Source organism: Bison bison, unplaced genomic scaffold (genome assembly GCF_000754665.1).
Source record: "Bison bison bison isolate TAMUID 2011002044 unplaced genomic scaffold, Bison_UMD1.0 scf7180017864304, whole genome shotgun sequence".
Taxonomy (NCBI): domain Eukaryota; kingdom Metazoa; phylum Chordata; class Mammalia; order Artiodactyla; family Bovidae; genus Bison; species Bison bison.
In genome coordinates this window covers 9,910,036-9,935,834 of record NW_011494876.1, presented here as the reverse complement: position 1 = coordinate 9,935,834, position 25,799 = coordinate 9,910,036, and the positions used below count along the sequence as shown (strand labels likewise).

At 40.1% G+C, this 25,799-nt stretch overlaps 1 protein-coding gene across 1 annotated transcript in view; it reads right to left on the bottom strand.

Annotated features, from left to right (window-relative positions):
• ERC2 (ELKS/RAB6-interacting/CAST family member 2) overlaps positions 1 to 25,799 on the bottom strand; it is an 882,456-nt gene that overhangs the window by 841,446 nt on the left and 15,211 nt on the right. Inside the window, exon 2 of the mRNA XM_010851669.1 lies at positions 731 to 1,527. Coding sequence (XP_010849971.1) covers positions 731 to 1,387 — 657 coding nt within the window. The 5' untranslated portion in view covers positions 1,388 to 1,527. The remainder of the gene's footprint in view (positions 1 to 730; positions 1,528 to 25,799) is intronic.

Here is a 25,799-nt window from a genome sequence, read left to right as displayed (position 1 = left end):
AGTCAGAGGTATACTTCATTCTGGAGGCAACGAGTAATTATTGACAGCTTTAAAGCAGGGGAACGGCATAACTACAAGTAGACACTGGGAAAACTAATTTTGCTATGACATGGATGATGGACCAAAAGAGAGTACGAATGTGCCCTGCACATAGTTAGATGTTTAATTAGTACTGAATGGATAAAAGTAGAAAGACTAGGTTAAAATTTATCATGTTTCTCTAACATAATATCAAATCCATCCTATCGGATCCCATTTAATATTTTTCAGTTTGCTATTTAGTGAACCAACTTCCCTCATTCTAGAAGGAAATAATGTTGCTGGTGCATCAAAAAAAAAAAAAAAAATCAATTCACCAGTCAGATGTAGCCTTCTAAATGTTGTTTTTAAAGTGTATACTCTTCTTCTATTCAGGGGGAAGCACATCTGAGCTGCTTTTGGGACTACTGAAAAAGAAAACAAAATTAACCAAGTATAAAAGTTAGCCATTGAGGTGTGGTTCCCCTTCTTCTGCAACAATGTGAAAGGGTTATTGGCAAATAAGCAGATCACAAGCTGTAACTTTATCTTTCCTATACTGTCTTGTAGTCTTCATGTCAAACATGTACTAAGCCATAGGTTTCTTGATGATGACGAACTTCCCCCTGTACAGGCCATGGTACCATCTGCAAAGCATCAACTACTCAGTGAGAAACCAAGGCTGAAAACATTGACATGAGTCATAACCTACCTGATTTTCTTCATGGGAAACCCTCATCTGCTCCTTGAGGACAGACATCCGAGCTGCCTCTTCTTTCCTCAAGACTCTCTCCTTCTTGAGCTCAGGACTCCAGAAGGTCTTGATACTGTTCATGGAAGATCCCAACTTGCTATCCTTGATGTCGAGCTCTTTTCGTAGGAGGTCATTCTCTCTCTGAAGTTCCTTGAGCTGGGCCTGAAGGTCTAACATGGTGCTATCTCTTACCTGCCTCAACATGGAGGGGACCTGGTGGTGGTGATGATGGGATGAGCTGGTCAGACCGCCATGTTGATCCGTGTATGAAAGGACATCTGTGTGGGAAAGTCCAGCAGAGGCAATATTGGGACTACTCCCCATAGCTGTGACCCGGCCTCCATATACAGCTCGATTTGTGGCCCTTCCCAGAGTCATAGTGCCCTTTGGGTAAGTTGTTGAAGCCACCCCCTCATGATCGCTCAGATACATGGGTCCAGATGTAGCATAGGCTGCATTAAGGGACTGGATATTCTCCATGGACAGAGTCTTGCCTGTTCCTCCACCTCCCCCACTACTTGTTCTTCGGTGGCCCAGACGAGGAGACCGTGGCAAACGAGGTGATCTGGAAGGGCTACCTTCCAGATTGGTGATTGTTCTTGCACTTCCATACATTTTTCTTTTCTTATGAGGTGCTACAGAAGAGAAGGAATGCTATATTAAGCTGGAGATTAAGCCAATGTTTCCACCGTTGGCCAGAATTTTCACCACATTCTTTTCATAGTCTGTACTGGAAAATGCATCCAAACAGAGATCTGAAAAGTGAGGGAAAAAAAAATCAAAAATAAATTTATTTAGAACTCTGACCATTAACAGCATTATATTTCAAAAATATGTGTGTATATGTGTGTGTGTGTGTGTACATATAGATGATAGATTGATGATAAGAATGATAGATAATAGTCAAACCTATGCTTATTTAAAAATAGCAAGGACCCCAAACTTTACTAAGAACATTTAAACATTTTGTAGATTTCCCCCATCATGCACCCAAGCAAGGTCAAAAGTTCTTAGAGCAAAAAAGAAGCTCATTTTTCCTTAGGAAAATGAAACTTTGCATTTTGGTCTGTGCTAAGTGATAGTTGGGGCCTCCAGAAAAATCACCATAGAATTCTGTATCATAGAGATCTTAACTATAAAATACTCCATCTGAGGCACATGACCCTCATATACAAGTGGCCTGACAGTGACTCTGATATCTTGTTTCCAAGAATGTCAACTAATAGTCAAATAGGTTGTCACCTCCCTTCCTGTACCCATTGCAGACATCACTAATCCATCACAATCTTCTTTCCCACTAAATTCAGGACTCTTATCAACACAACATCCTAAACAGTTTACCAACCAACTGATACAGACACATGAGTTGGAACGTATTGGCCATCTTGAAGTTAGAAGAAAAGAGGTGGCTCAAACCAACAAGTCTCCTATACATACTGCCAAATCCTAAACGCTCTCACCAGAGAAGATCACAGTCCCGTCTCTCTCCTGGAGAGATCCCCTGGAGAAGGGAATGGTTACCCACACCAGTATTTTTGCCTGGAGAATTCCTTGGATGGAGGAGCCTGGCAGGCTACAGTCCATGGGTTCACAAAGAGTCCTACATGACTGAGCAACTAACACTTCACTTCACTCCATGGTTATGCAAGTACTTTGGGGCAGATTTATGTAGCCAGGGCTACAAGATTGTGATTATCCTCCAATGCTAAGATCCAAATGGTCTTAATGGGTGCATCTTGGCTTCCTGTTCTTCCTCTTAGGGTATGTTTAGTGTACTTTCTTTTTCTTCAGCTTTTAGACACAGAGACCACAGATTTTTGGAGAGAAGCCAACTGAGGTTCAAATATCCACTTTAACGCTGACAAGCTGAGTGACTGTGGCAAACTGTCTGCTATGTGCTTCCTTTCTCTGATCCATAAAATGTGGGTAAAATTACCTAAATCAGTACTGTAAGAAATATGTAAGATAATGTTTTTAAAACACCCAGTTTGATACCTAGCATAGAATAGTCAATAAATAGTTTTTGTTGGTAGTATCAGTGAGATAAGTACATTAATAGCATTATAGAAGTCATCTTTTATTTTACCTGCATATCATTCATTCTCCCTCCACTCCCCACTGCCCCCCCCAGTTCCTGGTAATACTCTCCATTTTTCTCAGAGAAATTATTTCCAAATCTCTACCCACAATTCATTAGGTTTAGGTAAGGCTGACTCTCTTTACTCTATCCTGGAGGATGCCAGTGGTAAGAACATGACCCAGACCTGGCTGATCATCACATTTCGTCCCCCAGACATGACAGCTGGTTTAGGGATGGGCACGTGACCCACAGTCATTCAAAATCAGTCCATATCATCATGACTTTTGCTGGAATAACTGGGAAAGATAAACTCTTTTCCAGCTAGAATTATATGCTTTCAAGATAGAGTTTCTGAGTACTACCATGTGGAAAGTGCTTTCCTGAGAGTGAAGCTAATGAAGAGGAAAGCAGAGCCAATCTTTGAACGGTATGAAATCAAACCAGATGACATCATCCGATACTCTGCACCCAGCAGTTACTGAAGCCACATCTATCCCTAGGCCATTATAGCTACACATGCCAGGCAGACTAACTACGTTAATGGTCCCAACTCTATACCCTTCCTCTATCTGAGTCCTTGGCTGTGCCCTCCCAATCTGACTCTGGGTTCAGTCATGTGACTTGCTTTGGTCAAAAGGTGATAGTAAATGTGAAGCCTGCAATAGCACTTATGTGTTTACCTTCTCATTCATTTTCTTCTGCCACAGAAATTTTAAAACATGCCCACCCTAGCCTGCTGAAAGATGAGAAATACAGAGTCAAGATGTCCTGTGAGTGAGAATGCAGTTGCTCAGTAGTGTCCAACTCTTTGTGATCCCATGGACTGTAGCCTACCAGGCTCCTACATCCATGGGATTTTCCAGGCAAGAATACTGGAGTGGGTTGCCATTTCCTTCTCCAGATCTTCCCAACCCAGGGATTGAACCCGGATCTCCTGCATTGTAGGCAGATGCTTTACTGTCTGAGCCAACAGGGAAGTTTTTTTTTTTCCTAGCCAATAGCCAACCAACCCCCCAGACACTTGAGCAAGCCCAGCCAAGATCAGCAGAGCTGCCTAGCCACCCAGTGGCTGACCACAGGTGCATGAGCAAGTCCAGCTGAGATCCAGAGGGCCCCATACACTCATAGACAATATAAAAATGTCTTAGTATGTCACTGATGTTTTGTGGCTGGTTGTTTTGGAGCATTACTAAGGCAACAGATCGCGATACATTCACCAATAAATTTTATTTTTTGCTACAGTCAATTCTAATCAGAGTATCTGTCATTTATGCTCAAGAGACTCCTCACATATAGCATAAAGAAATACTTTGCATATAGGCTTCTTCTTTCCCTAAAAAGTCCCTCCAAAGAGTTATACACCTGTTTCTAACTAGTGAACTTAATTTCAAATCTCTATGTTGCTCAAAGCTTAATTTTGGTTTCCTTGAAAACATACAAAAATCATTTTGTATCTAAACCTTTTGCACAAATAATATGTTTTAAAAAAAAAAAAAAACAGGTGAGTCAACAGGCCCAACAATAGGAATTCAGTTACATAAATGATGAGAGAGAGACAGACAGAAGTTAGAATAATGTGACCATTACATGAATATTTAATGAGATAGAAAGACGCTCATGACATACTAGTAGTGGGGGTAAGTAGACTAAAAAAATTTTTTATGGCCGATTCACATTTTAAAACATACATGCGTACACACTAACTTGCAGAGAAGACTGGAACAACACATGTTGAAATGTTAACAGTGATTGGGTTCAAATGGTTTTCATTTTCTTCCTTTTGTTTATTTGCATGTTCTAAATTTTCTACATTTTCCATTGTCTTTTTTAATCTCTATTCATTTCAACTCTGATCTTTGTTATTTTCCTCCTCCTAGTAACTTGGAGGTTAGTTTGTGCTTTTGCCAGTTCCTTGAGATATAAAGTTAGGCTATCTATTTGAGGTCTTTCTTTTCTCTTAACTTAAGTATTCATCACTATCAACTTAAGAAAATAATGTTTCCTTCTATAGTTTCAGTAGTTAAATTAATTGTTATTTTTGCTATGCTTAGAACTTAGGCCCTAGCTAAGCCACCACTTCGGAGAAGGCAATGGCACCCCACTCCAGTACTCTTGCCTGGAAAATCCCATGGACAGAGGAGCCTGGTAGGCTGCAGTCCATGAGGTCGCTAAGAGTCAGACGCAACTGAGTGACTTCACTTTCACTTTTCACTTTCATGTATTGGAGAAGGAAACGGCAACCCACTCCAGTGTTCTTGCTTTGAGAATCCCAGGGATGGGGAAGCCTAGTGGGCTGCCGTCTATGGGGTCGCCCAGAGTCGGACACGACTGAAGTGACTTACAGTACAGTAAGCCACCACTTACAGATATTATCTTCCAAGAAGAAGTAATGAAATCTGACTTGCCCTTCTCTATCTTCTCTTGTGTCTAGAGGCTGACATTTCTGAGGTCTCTAGCTAGGTTTGAAGTCCCAATCCAAATTCAGTAAAATTTACACCCACACAGATTTAATCTTCAGTAACATTACCAGCTCAGCTGGCCAAGGCTTCAGAGAATTGCAACCACCAACAAACAAAAAGATTTCCTTTTAGAAACACACAACACACACATAACATATAACATGCACAGATATATTAACTTGCTTGAAATAATGTTTCTTTGTTTAAATATTTGAATACTCTTTTTCTACATTTAGTATCAGCAGTTTAGTGTCATAGAATGGATTGAAAAGTTTTCCATTTTTCATATAGCCTCAAATAGCATAATATGAAACTTCTCTATTCCTGAAATGTTTGGTAGAACACACCCATAAAATTAAACATACTTAGTTGTTATCTTCTAACTTTTTACTATGCTTACTGATCTATTCAGACTTGTTACCTATTTTGCGTCAATGATCATTAAAATATTTCTTCAGGAACAGTCTGTTGTATTGAGATTTTTCAGTCTTCCTAGTATTGTTCTGTATAATTCTTCCTTCAAAATTTTAAAATCTCTTCAAATTATGTCTCCATCGCATTCCTAATGTTGCTTATATTTTTCTGTTTCTCTTGATGACAACATGACAAATGCTTGTCTATGTTCTACTGATACGTTTTACTATAGTTTGTCTCCCATTTCATCGATATCTCTTTATCCTTAATAGTAATTTCTATTTCCTATGTGTTTATTTTTGTTATATTTGCCATTTTGCAGTAAATGTTCATTTATCTTCAGTCATGTTTTCTGACAAATGCATATAAGATTACACATACTGGCTAGATGTTTTATGCATAAAATCCTTCTGTAAACATCTTGCTATTTTTCTTTTGAAATTTTTTCTATTCTAGGAAATATTCAGGATACATTTAAATGTCAAAGTAGATAGATGTTTTGGGTTAAAACTTTGTAGTCTTAATTTTATGGCATTGGGATCACAGAATACAACATATATATCTCCTAACCTTTGACACTTTCTAAATGGCCCAATAAATGATTAGTTTCCTTAATTTTTAAAACAGCTAATAAAAGTTTATAGAAAAAATTTAAATTCATATATGCATACAGAAGAAAATGAAAACACCCTCAATTTTGTCTTTCATAGACAACCTCTATGGTGTTGTTTCCGATTCCTATTGTGTGTATTTATATAATTTCAGATAGAATTCATATCGCATTCAGATGCTGCAGAAGTGACACTGTTCCAGCTCTGGGCCTGGCCTGGAAGAGACCTAGCAGCTTCTGATTTTGCTCTCTTCAAAAGCAGAGTTGTAACTGAAAAAAGAAACATCACAGAAAGGCCCTGGAAGATGAGATACGACATGGAGAGAGATCATAAGAAGGAAAGCACAAGTAACCCAGCCAACAGCCAGCACTAAGATGCCGGCCTGGTAAGACAGCCGCCTCGCACCTTCCAGCCCAGCCCAGCTGCCATCTGAAATCAGTGCGTGAGTGACAGCGAACACTGTGCAACACGAAGGACCACTCAGTCAATCCATGTAGCGACAGGAAATAATTCATTCTTGTTTAAAACCTTCTGAGCTTGAAGGGTTTTGGTGGTTTTTACATAGCAAAAGAACTGAAACAGTCACTTAGTGTTTCATTGAACGGCTATCCAATCATTTCCTCAACTAACCACCTATTATGAGACACGCTGGGACACGTTGTTGTTCAGTCACTGAGTCATGTCCAACTCTGCAACCCCATGCACTGCAGCATGCCAAAGTCTCCTGTCTTCCACTATCTCCCAAAATTTGCTCAAATTCATGCCCATTGAGTATGACATGCTATCTAATCATCTCATTCTCTGCCGTCCCCTTCTCCTTTTACCTTCAATCTTTCCCAGCTTTAGGGTCTTTTCCAGTGAATTGGCTCACTGGGACACTTAATTTCTTTTTAAAATTTTAAAATATCTCAGTCAGTATTCTGATAGAGAAAGCTTTGCCTACATCTCTTATTACTCCCCTAGGATAAGGTTCTAGAAGTAACATTACAAGATTGAAATTTAAAGGCTCTTGATACCCACATCAAAACTCCCTTCAGAAATGTTAACACAATTTACACTCAGACCCTCTCACCCTTGGATATCTTTCCTCTACAGCCTCTAGTCTTTATTCTCAACTCAGCACAGAAGCTATCATCTCTTGAGGCTGCTAAAAGTCTCTGAATTACCCAACTCAGGATCACCACATATTTAGTAAATAAACCTTGAAAAGTATTTATTAAGCACCATTAATGTGCTACAGTAGCTCTGCTTTAGGTCAGTGCTCTTCAACAGCACTTGCCTGTTCAGATAAACAAGGCTTAATGGGGTTTTGATTGTACACCAAGGTGTCTCAGACACTTTAGGACACCAAGCTGGGTTGTGACTAGAACTGAGGAACTTCCCTGCCAGTCAAGTGCTTACAACTCCCTGCTCCCATTGTAGAGAGTGCACATTTGACCCCTTGTCAGAGAACTAAGATCCCACATGCCACACAGTACAGGCAAAACAATTTTTTTAAATAAACAAAACTGAAAATGTAAGGTATAAATCAATTACCAAATTTATGTGACAAGAGAATCCCTTTTCCCTTCCAAATACCTGAATTCACTGAACATTCCACTTTATTCATGCAATAATTATATTTTAACCACCAGCTTAATTCCCACTCTTGAAAGCTGGGGATAAAGCAGTGATTGAAACAGACACATCTCCTGTCTATGGGAAGTTTACACACGAGAGGAGACTTTCTCAACATTTTCTTCATCTCATATCTAACAAAGTTGGAGGGGAAGATGGTGACAGGAATTAGGCACTGCTTGCAGGGCATGGACATGAAACTTACCCAAAAGGCTCAGAAATGACCTCTTGAGAAATACAGAAGATCAAGCGAATGACTGTTTGGAGTTTTAATCCTCTAGCAAAAGAAATTAATATAATTCTGTATTTATTTTTCACACAACAAAGAAATGAGAATTTTAAAAAGAACTCAAGTCAGTCGTCAGCAGGCGGTGCATGTAAGATGTGAGGAAATCGGTTGATGTTTCTTACATCAAGGTCACTACAGACAAGAAGCATTTTGTATAATACCATATAACTCATGGAACCAAACAGGAACTCCAGAGAACATTAAAACGGTAACAGAATAATTTTTTTATCCCTATACATCTCTTTCTTAACAGTAAATTTTAATTAGCAACCTAGGCCCAATGCTTTATTTTGGAATTAGTCTCTTCCACCAAATTTACAAAGAGCAGGATGGCTTCCTGGAACCATTTCATTACTAACTCCAAAGCACACAAAGCGGTGTAGATTTTGCAGATTACAAAAAGGCCCAGTTGACAAGATAAATTGGAAGTAGTCAAACAGGAGATGGAAAGAATGAACATCGACAATTTAGGAATCAGTGAACTAAAATCTACTGGAATGGGCAAATTTAATTCAGATGACCATTATATCTACTACTGTGGGCAAGAATCCCTTAGAAAAAATGGAGTAGCCCTCATAGTCAACAAAAAAGTCTGAAATACAGTACCTGGGTGCAATCACAAAAACAACAGAATGATCTCTGTTTGTTTCCAAGACAAGCCATTCAATATCACAATAATCCAAGTCTATGCCCCAACCACTACTGCCGAAGAAGCTTAAGTTGAACGGTTCTATGAAAACCTACAAGACCTTCTAGAACTAACACCCCAAAAAAGATGTCATTTTCATCATAGGAGACTGGAACGGAAAAGTAGGAAGTCAAGAGATACCTGGAGTAACAGGTAAGTTTGGCCTTGCAGTGAATGAAGCAGGGCAAAGGCTAACAGAGTTCTGCCAAGAGAATGCACTGGTCATAGCAAACACCCTCTTCCACCAATACAAGAGACGACTCTACACATGGACATCACCAGATGGTCAACACTGAAATCAGATTGATTATAGTCTTTGTAGCCCAAGATTGAGAAACTCTATACAGTCAGCAAAAACAAGACCAGGGGCTGACTGTGGCTCAGATCATGAGCTCCTTATTGCCAAATTCAGACTTAAATTGAAGAAAGTAGGGAAAACTACTAGACCATTCAGGTATGACCTAAATCAAATCCCTTATGATTATACAATGGAAGTGACAAATAGATTCAAGGGATTAGATCTGACAGAGTGCCTGAAGAACTATGGACGGAGTTTTGTGACACTGTACAGGAGGCAGTGATCAAGACCATCCCCAAGAAAAAGAAATGCAAAAAGGAAAAATGGTTGTCTGAAGTGGCCTTACAAATAGCTGTGAAAAGAAGAGAAGCAAAAGGCAAAGGAGAAAAGGAAAGATATACCCATCTGAATCCAGAGTTCCAAAGAGTAGCAAAGAGAGACAAGAAAGCCTTCCTCAGTGATCAGTGCAAAGAAACAGAGGAAAACAATAGAATGGGAAAGACTAGAGATCTCTTCAAGAAGGTTAGAGATACCAAGGGAATATTTCATGCAAAGATGGACACAAAAAAGGACAAAAATGGTATGGACCTAACAGAAGCAGAAGATATTAAGAAGAGATGGCAAGAACACAGAAGAGCTATACAAAAAAGATCTTTATGACCCAGATAACCAGTACTCTTGCCTGGAAACTTCCATGGATGGAGGAGCCTGGTAGGCTGCAGTCCATGGGGTCGCTAAGGGCACAACATAACGACTTTACTTTCACTTTTCACTTTCATGCATTGGAGAAGGAAATGGCAACCCACTCCAGTGTTCTTGCCTGGAGAATCCCAGGGACGGGGAGCCTGGTGGGCTGCCGTCTATGAGGTCACACAGAGTCGGACATGACTGGAGTGACTTAGCAGCAGCAGCAACCACAATGGTATGATCACTCACCTAGAGCCAGACATCCTGGAATGCAAAGTCAAGTGGGCCTTAGGAAGCATCACTACAAACAAAGCTAGTGGAGATGATAGAATTCCAGTCGAGCTATTTCAAATCCTAAAAGATGATGCTGTGAAAGTGCTGCACTCAGTATGTCAGCAAATTTGGAAAACTCAGCAGTGGCCACAGGACGGGAAAAGGTCAATTTTCATTCCAATCCCAAAAAAAGGCAATGCCATAGAATGTTCAAACTACAACACAATTGCACTCATCTCACACGCTAGCAAAATAATGCTCAAAATTCTCCAAGCCAGGCTTCAACAGTATGTGAACTGTGAACTTCCAGATGTTCAAGCTAGATTTAGAAAAGGCAGAGGAACCAGGGATCAAATTGTCAACATCCATTGGATCACTAAAAAAGCAAGCGAGTTCCAGAAAAACATTTACTTCTGCTTTATTGACTATGCCAAAGCCTTTGACTGTGTGGATCACAATAAACTGTGGAAAATTCCGAAAGAGATGGGAATACCAGACTACCTGACCTGCCTCCTGAGAAATCACTATCCAGGTCAAGAAGCAACAGTTAGAACCAGACATCGAATAATGGACTGGTTCCAAGTTGGGAAAGGAGTACGTCAAGGCTGTATATTGTCACCCTTCTTATTTAACTTATATGCAGAACACATCATCCAAAATGCTGGGCTGGATGAATACAAGCTGGAATCAAGATTGCCAGGAGAAATATCAATAACCTCAGATACTCAGATGACACCACCCTTATGGCAGAAAGTGAAGAGGAACTATAGAGCCTCTTGATGAAAGTGAAAGAGGAGAGTGAAAAAACTGACTTAAAATTCAACATTCAAAAAATGAAGATCATGGCATCTGGTCCCATCACTTCATGGCAAATAGATGGGGAAACAATGGAAACAGTGACAAACTTTATTGTCTTGGGCTCCAAAATCATTGCAGATGGTGACAGCAGCCATGAAATTAAAAGACGCTTGCTCCTTGGAAGAAAAGCTGTGACCAACCTAGACAGCATATTCAAAAGCAGAGACATTACTTTGCCAACAAAGGTCCATCTAGTCAAAACTACGGTTTGTCCAGTAGTCATGTATGGATGTGAGAGTTGGACTGTGAAGAAGGCTAAGCACCGAAGAATTGATGCTTTTGAACTGTGGTGTTGGAGAAGAGTCTTAAAGGTCCCTTGGACTGCAAGGAGATCCAACCTATCCATCCTGAAGGAAATCATTCCTGAATATTCATTGGAAGGACAGATGCTGAAATTGAAACTCCAATACTTTTGATACGAAGAACTGACTCTGGAAAAGTCCCTGATGCTGGGAAAGATTGAAGGCAGGAGGAGAAGGGGATGACAGAAGACAAGATGGTTGGATGACATCACTGACTTAATGGACATGAGTTTGAGCAAGCTCCGGGAGTTAGGGATGGACAGAGAAGCCTGGCGTGCTGCAGTCCATGGGGTCACAAAGAGTCGGATACGCCTGAGAGTTGAACTGAACTGACAAGGTAAAGCAAAGGCAAATTCCCATGGCTTCAAGTCCTCCTAAGTCTCGTGATTCCTTCCTGTTCTGAGTCATTTCCAAATCCCTCAGCCCAGATGTGTTTAAGTCTCCTGATATATTTTTAGGTACATGTTTTGACAGTTGGGTTTTTTTTTTGGTTGCCATCTCCTAATTCTCATCTATCCCATTTTTTTCAGTTCTAAAAAATGAATCTCTGAGAAATAGCAAGATCAACTCTACTCAGTAATCAATAATGCAAGGACTCCTGTTACCCTTTACTGACTTCAAGAAAACCATTTCTATGCTTTTGCAACCACCTATAAATACATTACAGAAAATGAGGTAGCAGTTAAGATCTTACTGTTTTAAATACTATTATGAAGCCAAGATAGGCCCAATCATTGAGCTTTCTTGTAAATTCTCAAAAACACCTTCTTTCTAAACACTAATAGAGGCACAGATGTAGAGAACAAATGTATGGATATCAAGGAGGGGAAGGGGGGGGAAATTCAGAGATTGGGATTGACAGTATGCATAAGATAGATAATTAATGAGAACCTACTGTATAGCTCAGGGAACTCTACTCAGTGTTCTGTGGTGACCTGAATGGTAAGGAAATCCAAAAAGGAAGAGATATATGTATATGTACAGCTAATTCACTTTCTTGTACAGCAGAAGCAAACACAACATTGTAAAGCAACTATACTCCAATAAAAGTTAATTTTTAAAAAAATACATGCTTTCTTATATATTTATGATGTACAATCTTAAGGATAAATTAGATCAAACTGGACATAGAAACAGACAAATATTGCTGAATGTAATAAGAAATTAATTGCACACCTTTCACTTTAAAAGCACCTTATGAATAAAATCTGAAGTGCAAAGGTAGGTTCCATTTAGGCTTCAAACACTAAAATAAAAAACTGTACAGGTTTTATGAACCTATATGAATTCTTTCTCCAATTGCATATGGATTCATAAATAAAATAAACACTCATCCACTCACTCTCAAAAGGTTTAAGGACTCTTGAACTATAAGCCCAGGGGGAAAAGATGGAAAGAGCCTTGATTCCGGTCTAACTCAAGTATCTTAGACTATCATGGTCTAGAATGGTCTATTTTAAGAAAAAGTCACTTCCTGCTATCTGCTCTAAATTAGGTTAAGTTTATTTCTGCAGATCTCAGCCTCAGCCCATCACCTGAGCCCTGCTGACAGACCATGTGAGCTGAGATCATCACGATCTCCCAAGATTTATCCCAACTTAAAGTATCCTTTTTTTTTTTTTTCTTATTGGCAACCCTAACTTTTAAAATACTTTGTGTCACAGACTACGGTTAATTCTAAAACCTTTCTGGAGGAAGTGGCTGCCCAGGAGCCAGATGCCGCCTGCACGTGTGCAATATATAACTAGTACGGTGTTCTTCAGTTCTTCAATTCTGATCTAGTTGCCGACATAAACAGAAATGGTCCTTTCACATTAAAACCAGACTCTAGCTTCTCCTCAAAAATCTGAAAATCTGACAATGTCAGGTCTGCTTCCTTACATGCCAACAACTGGTCAGAGCCAACCAGCAGCCGTCTCTTCAAGAATGGACATGAATCTTCCAGTTGGCCACAGTTCCCCTCCATTCCCTATTACCTTTTAACAGGCTGATTCCTTCTTTTCATGTTTGCCCCTACAGGCATTTAAATTTTACCGCTTCTACTCATTTGCTGCTGCTGCTAAGTCGCTTCAGTCATGTCCGACCCTGTGCGATCCCATAGACGGCAGCCCACCAGGCTTCCCGTCCTTGGGATTCTCCAGACAAGAACACTGGAGTAGGTTGCCATTTCCTTCTCCAATGCATGGAAGTGAAAAGTGAAAGTGAAGTCGCTCAGTCGTGTCCAACTCTAGTGACCCCATGGACTGCAGCCCACCAGGCTCCTCCGTCCATGGGATTTTCTAGGCAAAAGTATAGGAGTGGGGTGCCATTGCCTTCTCCATCTACTCATTTAAAAGATCTTAAATAAAAATTTGCTCTCCTTTATCACCTGCTTCAAGTCCATCACCAAATCCTATCAATTCTACCTCTAAAATATCTCTCAATCTCTTTATTTCTTATTTCCACTTCTATTATCACCACCCTGTTGCATCAACATCACTGCCTAAGCTCTCCCATACCCTCCTAAAGCATCTCCCCTTTCCTAAAACTCCTCCATTTTATTTCTCACACATGAGCTAAACCATTTTAAGGAACAATTCTGATCAAAAAATGTCTTCCCTTACTCACTTAAACCCCTTCCAAGCTTCCCAGTGCTTTTAGACAAAGACCAAAATCCTTCCCATGGTCTGAGGCCTCTCAGGATCTTGTTCCAGCATCCTTTCTTGCCACTTTCTTCACTGACTCTGCCTGGGTCTTCTCTCTGTTGCTCAGATGCATCAAGTCCCTTCCAGTCTCAGAACCTTCATACATGTTGTCCTCTTTGCTGGGCTAATTCCTCTCCATCGTTTTGATCACAGAATACAACAGGATACCCATCCACAAGGTCTATCCCATCCAAATCAGGTCTCTCAGCTATCTTGTCTCAAAGTATAGTGCTTTTTCTTATGATATGAAAGACTTTTTTTTTTTTAATAAGAGAAGCTGACTTCATCTTCCCTGCAATGGTTGTCTGAGTGTCTCTCTTGCTTCAACTAAATAGGGTGACCAAGTAGCCTGGATCTTTTAGGTAAGGTATAAGAAAGCCTTTTGTAACCCAACCAAGGCTGCACCTCCTCAGATCCTTGGTTTACAAAATAAGCCATTAAGAAGAGGATATGTACAAAAGATTCTGGAGCCTTCAGGGAAGAAAGTCATTGACACCCAAGTCATGATTCCTAGGATTCAGAATATGTGAGATCTCTGTGAGGAGACAAAAATGGTTGCAAATAAGACTAGAGTTTCCAGAAATAAAGTAATTTCTTCAAGATAACAGACAGTCCATGTTGGTGACTGGGACTCAAGTGACCCAGGAGTCATGGAGAAGTTTGTATGGACAAGCAAGTGGGTGAGACAGAAAGCTCCTTGAGATCCTGCCATGCCAAGCAGAGCCTGTGCGGTGGGGCACAACCCTGTGCATGAGGTGGGGCTGTAAGTCAGGAGGAGTCCATGTAAGTCCATGTCTCCTAGCAGGGTTCCCAACAGCAGACAATGAGACAAGGATTGGGATGCAGAAGGTAATCCCAGGGAATATTGAAGGGAGAGTTTGATGCTAAGACAAAGAAGTGAAGGAAGCCAATACAGGGTGCATCTTCAAGGAAGTTTCTGCTACAGACAACTGGGTTCAATTCTGCTGAAAGAGCTCCAAGAGACAGTGCAGAACCTGCCTCTTGGTATACCTCTTTAAAGGCAGAGGGCTGCTGCCCTGGCACTCCCAGTCTGTGCTACATCATGGAGACCAAGAAAAAGCTCTCATGTTCCAACATAGGCCACGAGTGCTGAGGAGATGAGGGTGGGACACCAACACCATCTGCTGCACCATGCACGGCCCACCAGTGGCTGAGCTTGGCCCTGGGAGACAGGATCAGCCTTCCCTCGTGCGACCATACAGTGGTCATCATAGAGGGACCCACAGCATCTTCCATCTGAGAAAGGCCAGTCTCACCAGCAGCACTTTGTGGCACAAAGGTGCAATCACGTGGCGTAACGGTGGGACAACACATCTCTGGGCTTGGATTTATACCCGTTTCCCCCTCACTTCAGGGCACTGTAATCCTGCGATAGGGGTCAAGCAGGAAGATGAGGAAAAATGGAGAGAGATGGGAGGAACCCTAGTGGAAAGACCTAGAACTTCCAGCTAAGCTGGCGGGTGGGTTCTAGCGGTTTTTGTTTCCTCTGGACAAAGGAAAATTGAAGCAAGGTTTCTGAGTATATTATATTATTTCATATAATCCATATATGACCTAAAGCACTTCCCACATTATAATTCCATATTAATTTGTGTGATTCTTTGTTGGAGTCTCTCGACCTTCCTACTATAAACCCCTACACTGTACCCTGGGCTTAACATTTGTTTTAACATTTGTGGGACCCAGGGCAAGAGTACAAACAGAAATTCAAGTACCATATGTCTATATATTTTATAGTTATAAATTGAGATAAAAAAACTAGTAAATAAAATTAATTTTATCTTCTTACCATGACAAATATAAAGATACAGAAGATAAATTTTGAACTTAGAATTCCTGGTCTCTTCAGAGCTTTGGCCAAAACATGATGACAAGAGGCATGTGTTCCCCCAGCCAACAGCCTTCTTGCCCCATTCCTGGCTCAACCACCCCCAGAGGCCTCACACATGTGAACTCCACAGACTGTACACTAACCTAGCTCTGTCTATACCAGGGGCCAGCAAACTTTTCTTTAAAAAGACCAGATAGTAAATATTTTAGGCTTTATGGGCCATTTGTTCTCTGTCACAACTATTCACTCTGCCATTTCAGCACAAAAGCAGTCACAGACAATTTGTGATCAAATGAGTGTAGGTGTGTTTGAATAAAACTTTATTTATAAAAACATGTGTTACGTACACTTAACCCACAGGCAGTAGCTTCCTGACACATGGTCTATACTTTCACAAATAGGTACCCCTCAGCTATGGTTTTTTCAGTACTCATGTACAGATGTAAGGATTGGACTATAAAGAAGGCTGAGTACTGAAGAATTGATGCTTTCAAACTGGTGCTAGAGAAGACTCTTGAGAGTCCCTTGGACAGGAAGGAGATCAAACCAGTCAATTCTCAAGAAAATCAATCCTGAGTATTGACTGGAAGGACTGATGCTGAAGCTGAAGCTCCAATACTTTGGCCACCTGATGTGAAGAAGTGACTCATAGAAATGAGTCACTTGATGCTGAGAAAGGCAGCAGGAGAAGGGGATGACAGAGGGTGAGATGGTTGGATGGCATCACTGACTCGATGGACGTGAGTTTGAGCAAGCTCCAGGAGATAGTGAAGGACAGGGAAGCCTCGCATGCTGCTGCCAAGGATCACGAAGAGTCAGACATGACTTAGGGACTGAACAAGAACAGCAGCAACTCTAGGCCTAACAGTGTACACAGTGGTTTGTCCTCAGAAGGAAAGACTTTGGCAAAGAAATCCAAGCAGACCTTGGACGACCACTCAGGTTCACTTAAGCAGTGGAGGTACCAGGCCTGTATGTACCCAGAGCTGACTCTGGAATGCCAGGCAGAGGTTCCAGGTGGGAACCTCCATGTGGCCCTACAGACCCCTCCCCCATGGGGAACATGCAGGAAGATGAGGGCCACAGTGGACCCTCTAAAGCCTCAGGTCCTATGCAGGTGCTCGTCCTTCCCAGAGCTAAGGGTACACAGAAGATACATAAAACAGTTTTTGAATATTTGAAAGAATATATATTATGAACTCTTATCATATGATTGAAATCACTTCCATGGCATTTAATGCAATAATTCTGTAATTGTAGCCAGAGAGGTGAGACATAGTATTTTAAAAAAGGAAAGAGAGGACCTCAAAATTAGACCCATGGGGAATCCTATCTCTAATTTCTTAATGTTCAGCTTTAAGTATATTTCTTTAGTCTGCCAATCTTTATTTTTCTTATCTGTAAAATGAGTATAATAACAGTATTGTCCATAGTGATTTGGGAAAAATTAAAGATGATAGAAGAAAAGTAATTATTAGTACAACGTCCAGCACAGAGCTAATACTCAATAAAAGTTAACTTTGATCAGCCTAAGGCTACCAGAACAGGGCACAGTGGTTTTGAACCTGAAAGTTGTCTTAGAATTCTCAGCCCACTAAGCTTGCCTGGTTAGACATTCCAGAGTCAAACTTGGCTCTCTATTCAAAAATGCTTAAGACATCAAACATTTTTTAAAACTGGAAAGAAAAATAGACATGTTCCCATTATGTGAAGGCTACAACCCTATATATATATATATATATATATATATATATATGTATGTATATACACACACACACACATACACACATACATGTAAGTATTGAAAGTCCTAATAATAAGCCTTTTCATACTGTTCATAGGGTTGCCAACAAAGGTCCATCTAATCAAAGCTATGGTTTTTCCAGTAGCCATGTATGAATGTAAGAGTTGGACTATAAAGAAAGCTGAGCACCAAAGAATTGATGCTTTTGACCTGTGATGTTGGAGAAGACTCTTGAGATTCCCTTGGACTGCAAGGAGATCAAACCAGTCCATCCTAAAGGAAATCAGTCCTGGAAACTGACTCCTTGGAAAAGACCCTGATGCTGGGAAAGATTGAAAGTGGGAGGAGACAGGGACGATAGAGGAGGAGATGGTTGGATGGTATCACCAACTCAATGGACAAGCTCCGGGAGTTGGTGATGGACAGGGAAGACTGGCATGGGGTCTCAAAAAGTTGAACACAACTGAGTGACTGAACTGAATAATAAGCCATTTCCTCTTTACCACAATGACATGAACTGAGGGGAACAAAAAGCCTAGCTTGATGTAGCAGAGATTTTAAAAAATACTTTCTCATCATTTCCAAGAAGCTCTCTGCAACTCAGACACTCTCATCCACATATCACGACTCTCTCCTTTAGTTCCCCCAAACTCATTTTATAATTGCTATTTTCCATGTGCAGATTTAGCATGATTACATGTTCAGCTGCCTTGGCTGTATTTCACAATAAGGTGCTGAAGTGAAAGGCTGACTACATTCTATACTACAAGGTAAGGACTCTGTTTACCAAGTATTAATTAATTGTACTTTCCATGGACCATTTTTCTTTTAATTTGAAACATTATCAATTTCTTCTAAGGGATTAAATTTAAAATCTGGAGCACCTAAAAACTTTTGTTACAGGAACAGACCACTAGGTACTACACAGCTATATCCACAAGTTTAAAATATAGCAAAATCCCAAGCAACAATCAGTAAAAGTAAAATAATTTGAGATGTTAAATCAAATTTTAAGAAAATAATTATGGTTAATATAATATGCTGATTATAACAACATTTTCATTGCTTCATAAAGTTTCATAAATGTAACAAATTAAGTTGATTGCACTGAAGAGATAAATAAGGTTTTTAGATTCATTTTTAAAACATCTGTGCATTTCCTTTAATCTGCAAACGTAAAATGTCAATTGGCAAAGCTCTAGCTATAGTGTACTTACCAAAAAAAAAAAAATTTTTTTCAGGAATTATTGGGTCTTACACTAAAAAAAATCCTCAATCTGTCAACTAACAGATGTTTCAGAGAAAATGACAGAAAGGTAGAAGAACAACAACTCTACCTCTTTGCCCCTAAACATCCAATCACACAAAAATTTTCTACATTTAAAATCAACATGTTAGGATTATGTCTACATAGCCTTTTACTGGAAAAAATATACACATAATCATATACACAAGGAACATTTTTAGCAAAGATTGTAAACTATTCCAAAAAAAAATACCACAATCAATAGGAAGGGATGGGAAACAGCTTAAATGGGCAGACGAGACAAGCATTCATCTATGTATTCTGGAAAAAAGATACAGAAAAAATGTTATATGCTAACTCTGGGGTCTCTGAAAAATATGACTGATCATCACAGAGGAGTCACATGAGGCTTCAGCAAGGCCCAAGTTCAGAGTGTTTAATAGCATTCAGGAACCACTCTAAAAAGTGAAATTGTAATGAATAAGAGTCAGTTACTGCATTAAGTCATCAAGTTAAAACCCTTAGTGCATAGACAAGGCTAGACTTATCCAACAAAATACATTAAAAGGGAAATCACGCAGCATAGTTTAAATCTATTCAACAGATATTTCAAGAACAAATCTGTAATATGATTTCTGATCTTCAAGAAACTCAAATTCCTCCATTTCAAAAGGGAACCATAGCCCCTTTATTCAGGTTTACATAAGAAACTCCAGTTACTGTGAAAGGCTGCCAGGTGCTGTGAGCATTGGAAATAGATGAGAGAACCTTTCAGGTAGTGACAGGGTGTGGTCTCATATGGAGAAAATCCTATAAAAGAAAGACAGAATGGTACCAGAGGGAGAAAATCCTATAAAAGAAAGACAGAATGGTACCAGAGAGAGAAAATCCAGTTTTTAACCTGAGCAAAAACTAAGAAGGAGGGGGCACATCCATAGTTGTCTATATTAAAGAATTTACAAATCTCCTGAGAACTTAAGGTTGTTTTTATTTCAATAATCTAAAAATAAATAATAGAAGGATATTCTTGATCATCACAGCAGCCATGCCCATTGCATTTGAGCAACAAGCTATACCCTAAGGAATCACCATGGGTCAAAGTGAAAGAAAGAAGATGGACTTGGAAATCTAACTGATGTGTCCTTACCCAATGAAAGGTAATGGATGTCAAGTTCCTCAGCATGAAGCAAAGTTTCGCGCAAGTTGGATATTGTGAATACGGTGGGAGAATTGAGTCATCACTCAGCACACAGCAGGGTAGACCAGATGACTGCCAAGGAGCCTGCCCAGAATAGTTGGCATCATATTCCAGTTATAAGCAGCAATTTAGTTAATGTGGTTATATTAATGTTGTTAATTTGAATTAGCAACATGAAGTGTACTTAATTTCTAAATTGATTTAAGTTTTATAAAGATGTAGGAGCTTAGAAAAAAAACCTTACCAGTTTTATGCTTATACCATTAAAGGTGTCATTACAATAACAATAACTTAAGTCAACCCTGGAGTTCTACAAGAAATGACTTTCTTTAAAAGGGATCTCATCTAACTTTGAGAAACCTTGGGTAAGTGATGAAACACATACCAGGCTTGAGTTCTGAAACTCATACTTATCATCTGTTTAACCTTGAGTTAGTTAACAAACCTCTCTGAGCCCTAGTATCTCAATAAGTAACAATGGCCTCAGGAGTGACAAGAGTTACTTCACAAAAAGGAAGTGCTGCTACTGCTGCTGCTAGGTCGCTTCAGTCGTGTCTGACTCTGTGCGACCCCATACACGGCAGCCAACCAGGCTCCCCCGTCCCTGGGATTCTCCAAGCAAGAACACTGGAGTGGGTTGCCATTTCCTTCTCCAATGCATGAAAGTGAAAAGTGAAAGTGAAGTCGCTCAGTCGTGTCCGACTCTTTGCGACCCCTTGGGCTGCAGCCTACCAGGCTCCTCCACCCATGGGATTTTCCAGGCAAGAGTACTGGAGTGGGGTGCCATTGCCTTCTCTGAAAGAAAGTGAGTCATAACTAAATCAGAAAAAGTGTAAGTGCTCAGCACAGTGCCTGAGACTTGATAAATATCAGTACAACAACCCTCATCATCGTCAATAGTAACTACAGACACACTGTATTCATTTCTTAAAAGATGATCATCATGTTGTCAATAATTAGTCCTTTGTTCTCTATTCATTTCACAAATGACTATAAACAGCATTCAGATTCTGAGTCTCAATGGTCCCTTCAATCTCTATGATCAGTTCTTGAAAAGACAGTAACAATTGCTTCAATTATTAGGAAAAATAATACTAGCTACATAGGTGGTTTTACATGGATCCTGGGAAGAAAACTAGAACATTATGTACAGTATGTTTCTTCCTTATGAGTAAAAGAAGAAAAACAATATTAAATATGTTGCAAGGGATCTAAAAAGATTAGATGGTTTAAAACGCTACTAAGCAATTTGCACATGAGATAAAATTTTAGCCAGTGCAGCAAAATGCCTCATTTGTTCAAAGTAGTCACTGTCCCTATCTAGTCAGTTCATCTCTAGAGTCTCTCCCTCCCTTTGGGGGAGAATCTTTCTTACCCCATTGACACAAGGCCTGGCCATGTGACTGGTTCTAAAGAATGTAATGTGAGCTGAAATGACACATGCCACATCCAAATAGAAGCTATAAGAGCCATCTTGTGAGTAAACCGTTGTTTTTTCCTTCTCTACCATGAGAACACAGTTGATCTTAGCCAAAAGACTAAGAAGCTGGACTGTGAAGAAAGCTAAGCACCGAAGAATTGATGCTTTTGAACTGTGGTGTTGGAGAAGACTCTTGAGAGTCCCTTGGACTGAAAGAAGATTCATCCAGTCCATCCTAAAGGAAATCAGTCCTAAATATTCATTGGAAGGACTGATGCTGAAGCTGAAACTCCAATACTTTGGCCACTGATGCAAAGAACTGACTCACTGGAAAAGACCCTGATGCTGGGAAAGATTGAAGGCAGGAGGAGAAGGGGATGTCAGAGGATGGAGATGGTTCGGTGGCATCACTGACTCAATGAACATAAGTCTGAGTAAGCTCTGGGAGTTGGTGATGGACAGGGAAGCCTGGCAAGCTGCAGTCCATGGGGTCACAAAGAGTCAGACATGACAACCACTGAACTGAACCATGAGAAGAGCTCCTTCAAGGAAGGGACCACTCCTTCAGCTTGAGCCCCAGAATAAAGACAATGTGGGGTAGACCCATGCAGTACCCAAGAGACAGAAGTAAGCCACCGTGATACAGAGTTGTTATCTCAGTGTAACTTGACAATATCTGACTAACACATCCAGCTCCCTCAAATGCAGTACTAAAACAAAATATTTAATATTTAGGTTAAAATACAGAGTAACATTTCCTCACTGATTGATCTCTCATTTCTTTTCTCCTTTTGCCACAGTACCAATCTAATGTCATCTTTTCAGGGACAAAATGTCTCATGTTAGATCTCTAGATAAATGCAAAGCATTTGTAAATGATTTTTTTTCAGACAGATACACAGAACCAACCATTTTAACTGCCTCTAAATGTATTCTCTTTATCATTCTTGGGCCTTGATTTCTTCCCTAACAAATAGGTGCTCCTTATGCTTGGACATCAAGATGAAGATAATTATTAGAAAGGCTCAAAGGAGGATAAATCCTGCTGAGGTAATGTAGTTGCATCAATGGGCATGGAAGGAAACTCATGACTCCGTGGTCAGCACATGTGTGAGTGCCTGCCCCGAAGCAGAGCCCCATGAAGAGTCCAGTCATGCCTGGCCCAGGAATGCATCCCCACTGGATGTCAGGAGAAAGGGGACCCATACATCTGCTACCTGTGATTCCAATTACAATGGATCTATGAGTTCGAAATTGCCCCATATGATGCCACTGTCTTCCCTGCAGCATTTTGCAAAACAGATGATTCAACTCTGATAGGTGCTTGAAGGCAATAACCACATCTCATTCATCTTCAAATCTCAGTACTATTACACTTATAACAGCACTCAGTGTAGAGCAGTTAAAAGCAAGGGCTTTGAGTCAAGAGTCCAGAATTCAAATTCTAGCTTTTCTACTTACTTGGGTAAAGACCTTGTAACAAATGCCTTTAAGTGCCCCACTAACGTCCCTCTGACTTGAACATTTTAGAGTGCCCCAAAGGACTTCACACAGCCAACATCAGCATCTCTGCTGAGGGACTCTTTTGAACCCTGGAAAACTATTCTACTTTTGCAAGGGGTGGGACGTAAGTGCCAGGGAATTAACCACTCTTAAAAACAATTGACAGGGGCTTCCCTAGTGGCTCAGTGGTAAAGAATCTGCCTGCCAGTGCAGGAGACATGGGCTCAATCCCTAATCCAGGAAGATCCCACATGCTGCAGAGCAACTAAATCCATGTTCCATAACTATTGAGCCTGTACTCTAGAGCCTGGGAGCCACAACTACTGAAGCCTGAGTGCCCTAGAGCCTGTGCTCTGCTACAAGAGAAGCCACTGCAATGAGAAGCCGGCATGTTGCAGCTACAGAGTAGCCCCCACTTGTCGAATCTAGAGAAAGAACTGCACAGGAACAAAGAATCAGCACAGCCAAAAATAAATAAATAAAATTATTTTTTTTAAAAACTGACAAATAACTATACACTAATGTTCATAGATACATTACTCATAATAGCAAAAATGTAGAAACAAACCAAATGTCCATTGACAGATACACAGATAAACAAAATGTAGTATATAAATACAATGGACTATTATTTATCCTTAAAAAGGAAGGAAACTTCAATACATGCCATAGCATGGATGAGTCTTGAAAACATTAAGCTAAGAGATGTAAGCCAGACACAAAAAGACAAATATTGCATGATTCCACTTATAGAAGGTAACTAGAATAATCAGATTCATACAGGCAGACAGTAGAATAGTGGTTGCCAAGGGCTGGGGGCAGGAGGCAATGGGGAGTCATTGTTTAATGGGCACAGAGTTTCAGTTTGCGATGATAAAAAAATTCTGGAGATCGAGAGTGGTTATAATTACACAAAACTGTGAATGGACTGAATATGACAGAACTGGACCCTTAAAGATGGTTTAAATGATAAACATTATGTGTATTTTACCACAATAAAAAATAAATTCTCTAAAAGGAAAGAAAAAGCAACCGACAGAAGTTGGTGGTTATACACCCCTGTTTCCTCAACCCTACATGAGATCATACGCAGACAAGTGTTTTACACTATTCTTCAGAGTTTCCTTGTAAGATTAAACTCCAGTCATCACTGTAGTAACTTGCTGAATAACATCCCAGCTAACGGCTGCCTTCTCCTCCCTATCTTACATCCATGTTCGCCTACTGGTATTCCCTGTGTGTCCCAAACAATTACTTGTACTAGAATACCAAGATAAGTATTCTAGAAAGCTTCTGTCTTTCTGGGAGAAGCTAAACTAAGACACACAGGCAAGTTCCTTAACTTCTCTAAGTGCTAATTTCCTCATTTTGAGAAATAACACTTGGATCATGGAGGTACTGCCAAGATTAAAAGAGATAATTCTTGATTAGCGCAATGTCTGACACACGGAAGGTACTCAAGATGGGTTTTTGAACTTCTGGCCAAATAGTTATTTGCCATTTTGATAAACCGTCTCTCTCAGTCAGGAAAGACTAGAAATCCAAGAGTTATTCTTTCCCATATTCTATCTGATTAACACCTCCCATGATTTCACATTCATCATTTAACCACAAGAAGCATGAAAAGGAAATGAATTTTGCACCCAACACAATTCTTTGCTTAAAAGTGGGCACAGCTCATGAAGGAAACAAGCTCCCAAATATCAATCAGCATTTCCAAGGCAGACAGATCACTGTCATACCCTCCTGACCAAGGGAATCAGAGGGCAGTGGGTTTAATTGTACACAAACCTTAATTCTTACCCATCTTTCTCTATGGCTACAAATATACCATCTCGACATCACTAAGGCATATGATGAGGACTAAAATGTATTTTGATTTAGATCATACCTGAATGGTCTAGTAGTTTTCCCTACTTTCTTCAATTTAAGACTGAATTTGGTAATAAGGAGTTCATGATCTGAGCCACAGTCAGCTCCCGGTCTTGTCTTTGTTGACTGTATAGAGCTTCTCCATCTTTGGCTGCAAAGAACATAATCAATCTGATCTCAGTGTTGACCATCTGGTGATGTCCATGTGTAGAGTCTTCTCTTGTCTTGTTGGAAGAGGGAGTTTGTTAGGACCAGTGCATTCTCTTGGCAGAACTCTATTAGCCTTTGCCCTGCTTCATTCCGTATTCCAAGGCCAAATTTGTCTATTACTCCAGGTGTTTCTTGACTTCCTACTTTTGCATTCCAGTCCCCTATAATGAAAAGGACATCTTTTTTGGGTATTAGTTCTAAAAGGTCTTGTAGGTCTTCATAGAACCATTCAACTTCAGCTTCTTCAGAGTTACTAGTTGGGGCATAGACTTGGATTACTGTGATATTGAATGGTTTGCCTTGGAAACAAACAGAGATCATTCTGTCGTTTTTGAGATTGCATCCAAGTACTGCATTACGGACTCTTTTGTTGACCATGACGGCTACTCCATTTCTTCTGAGGGATTCCTGTCCACAGTAGTAGATATAATGGTCATCTGAGTTAAATTCACCCATTCTAGTCCATTTGAGTTCGCTTATTCCTAGAATGTCGACATTCACTCTTGCCATCTCTTGTTTGACCATTTCCAATTTGCTTTGATTCATGGACCTGACATTCCAGGTTCCTATGCAATATTGCTCTTTACAGCATCTGACCTTGCTTCTATTAATTAAAAGACGCTTACTCCTTGGAAGGAAAGTTATGACTAACCTAGATAGCATATTCAAAAGCAGAGACATTACTTTGCCAACAAAGGTCCGTCTAGTCAAGTCTATGGTTT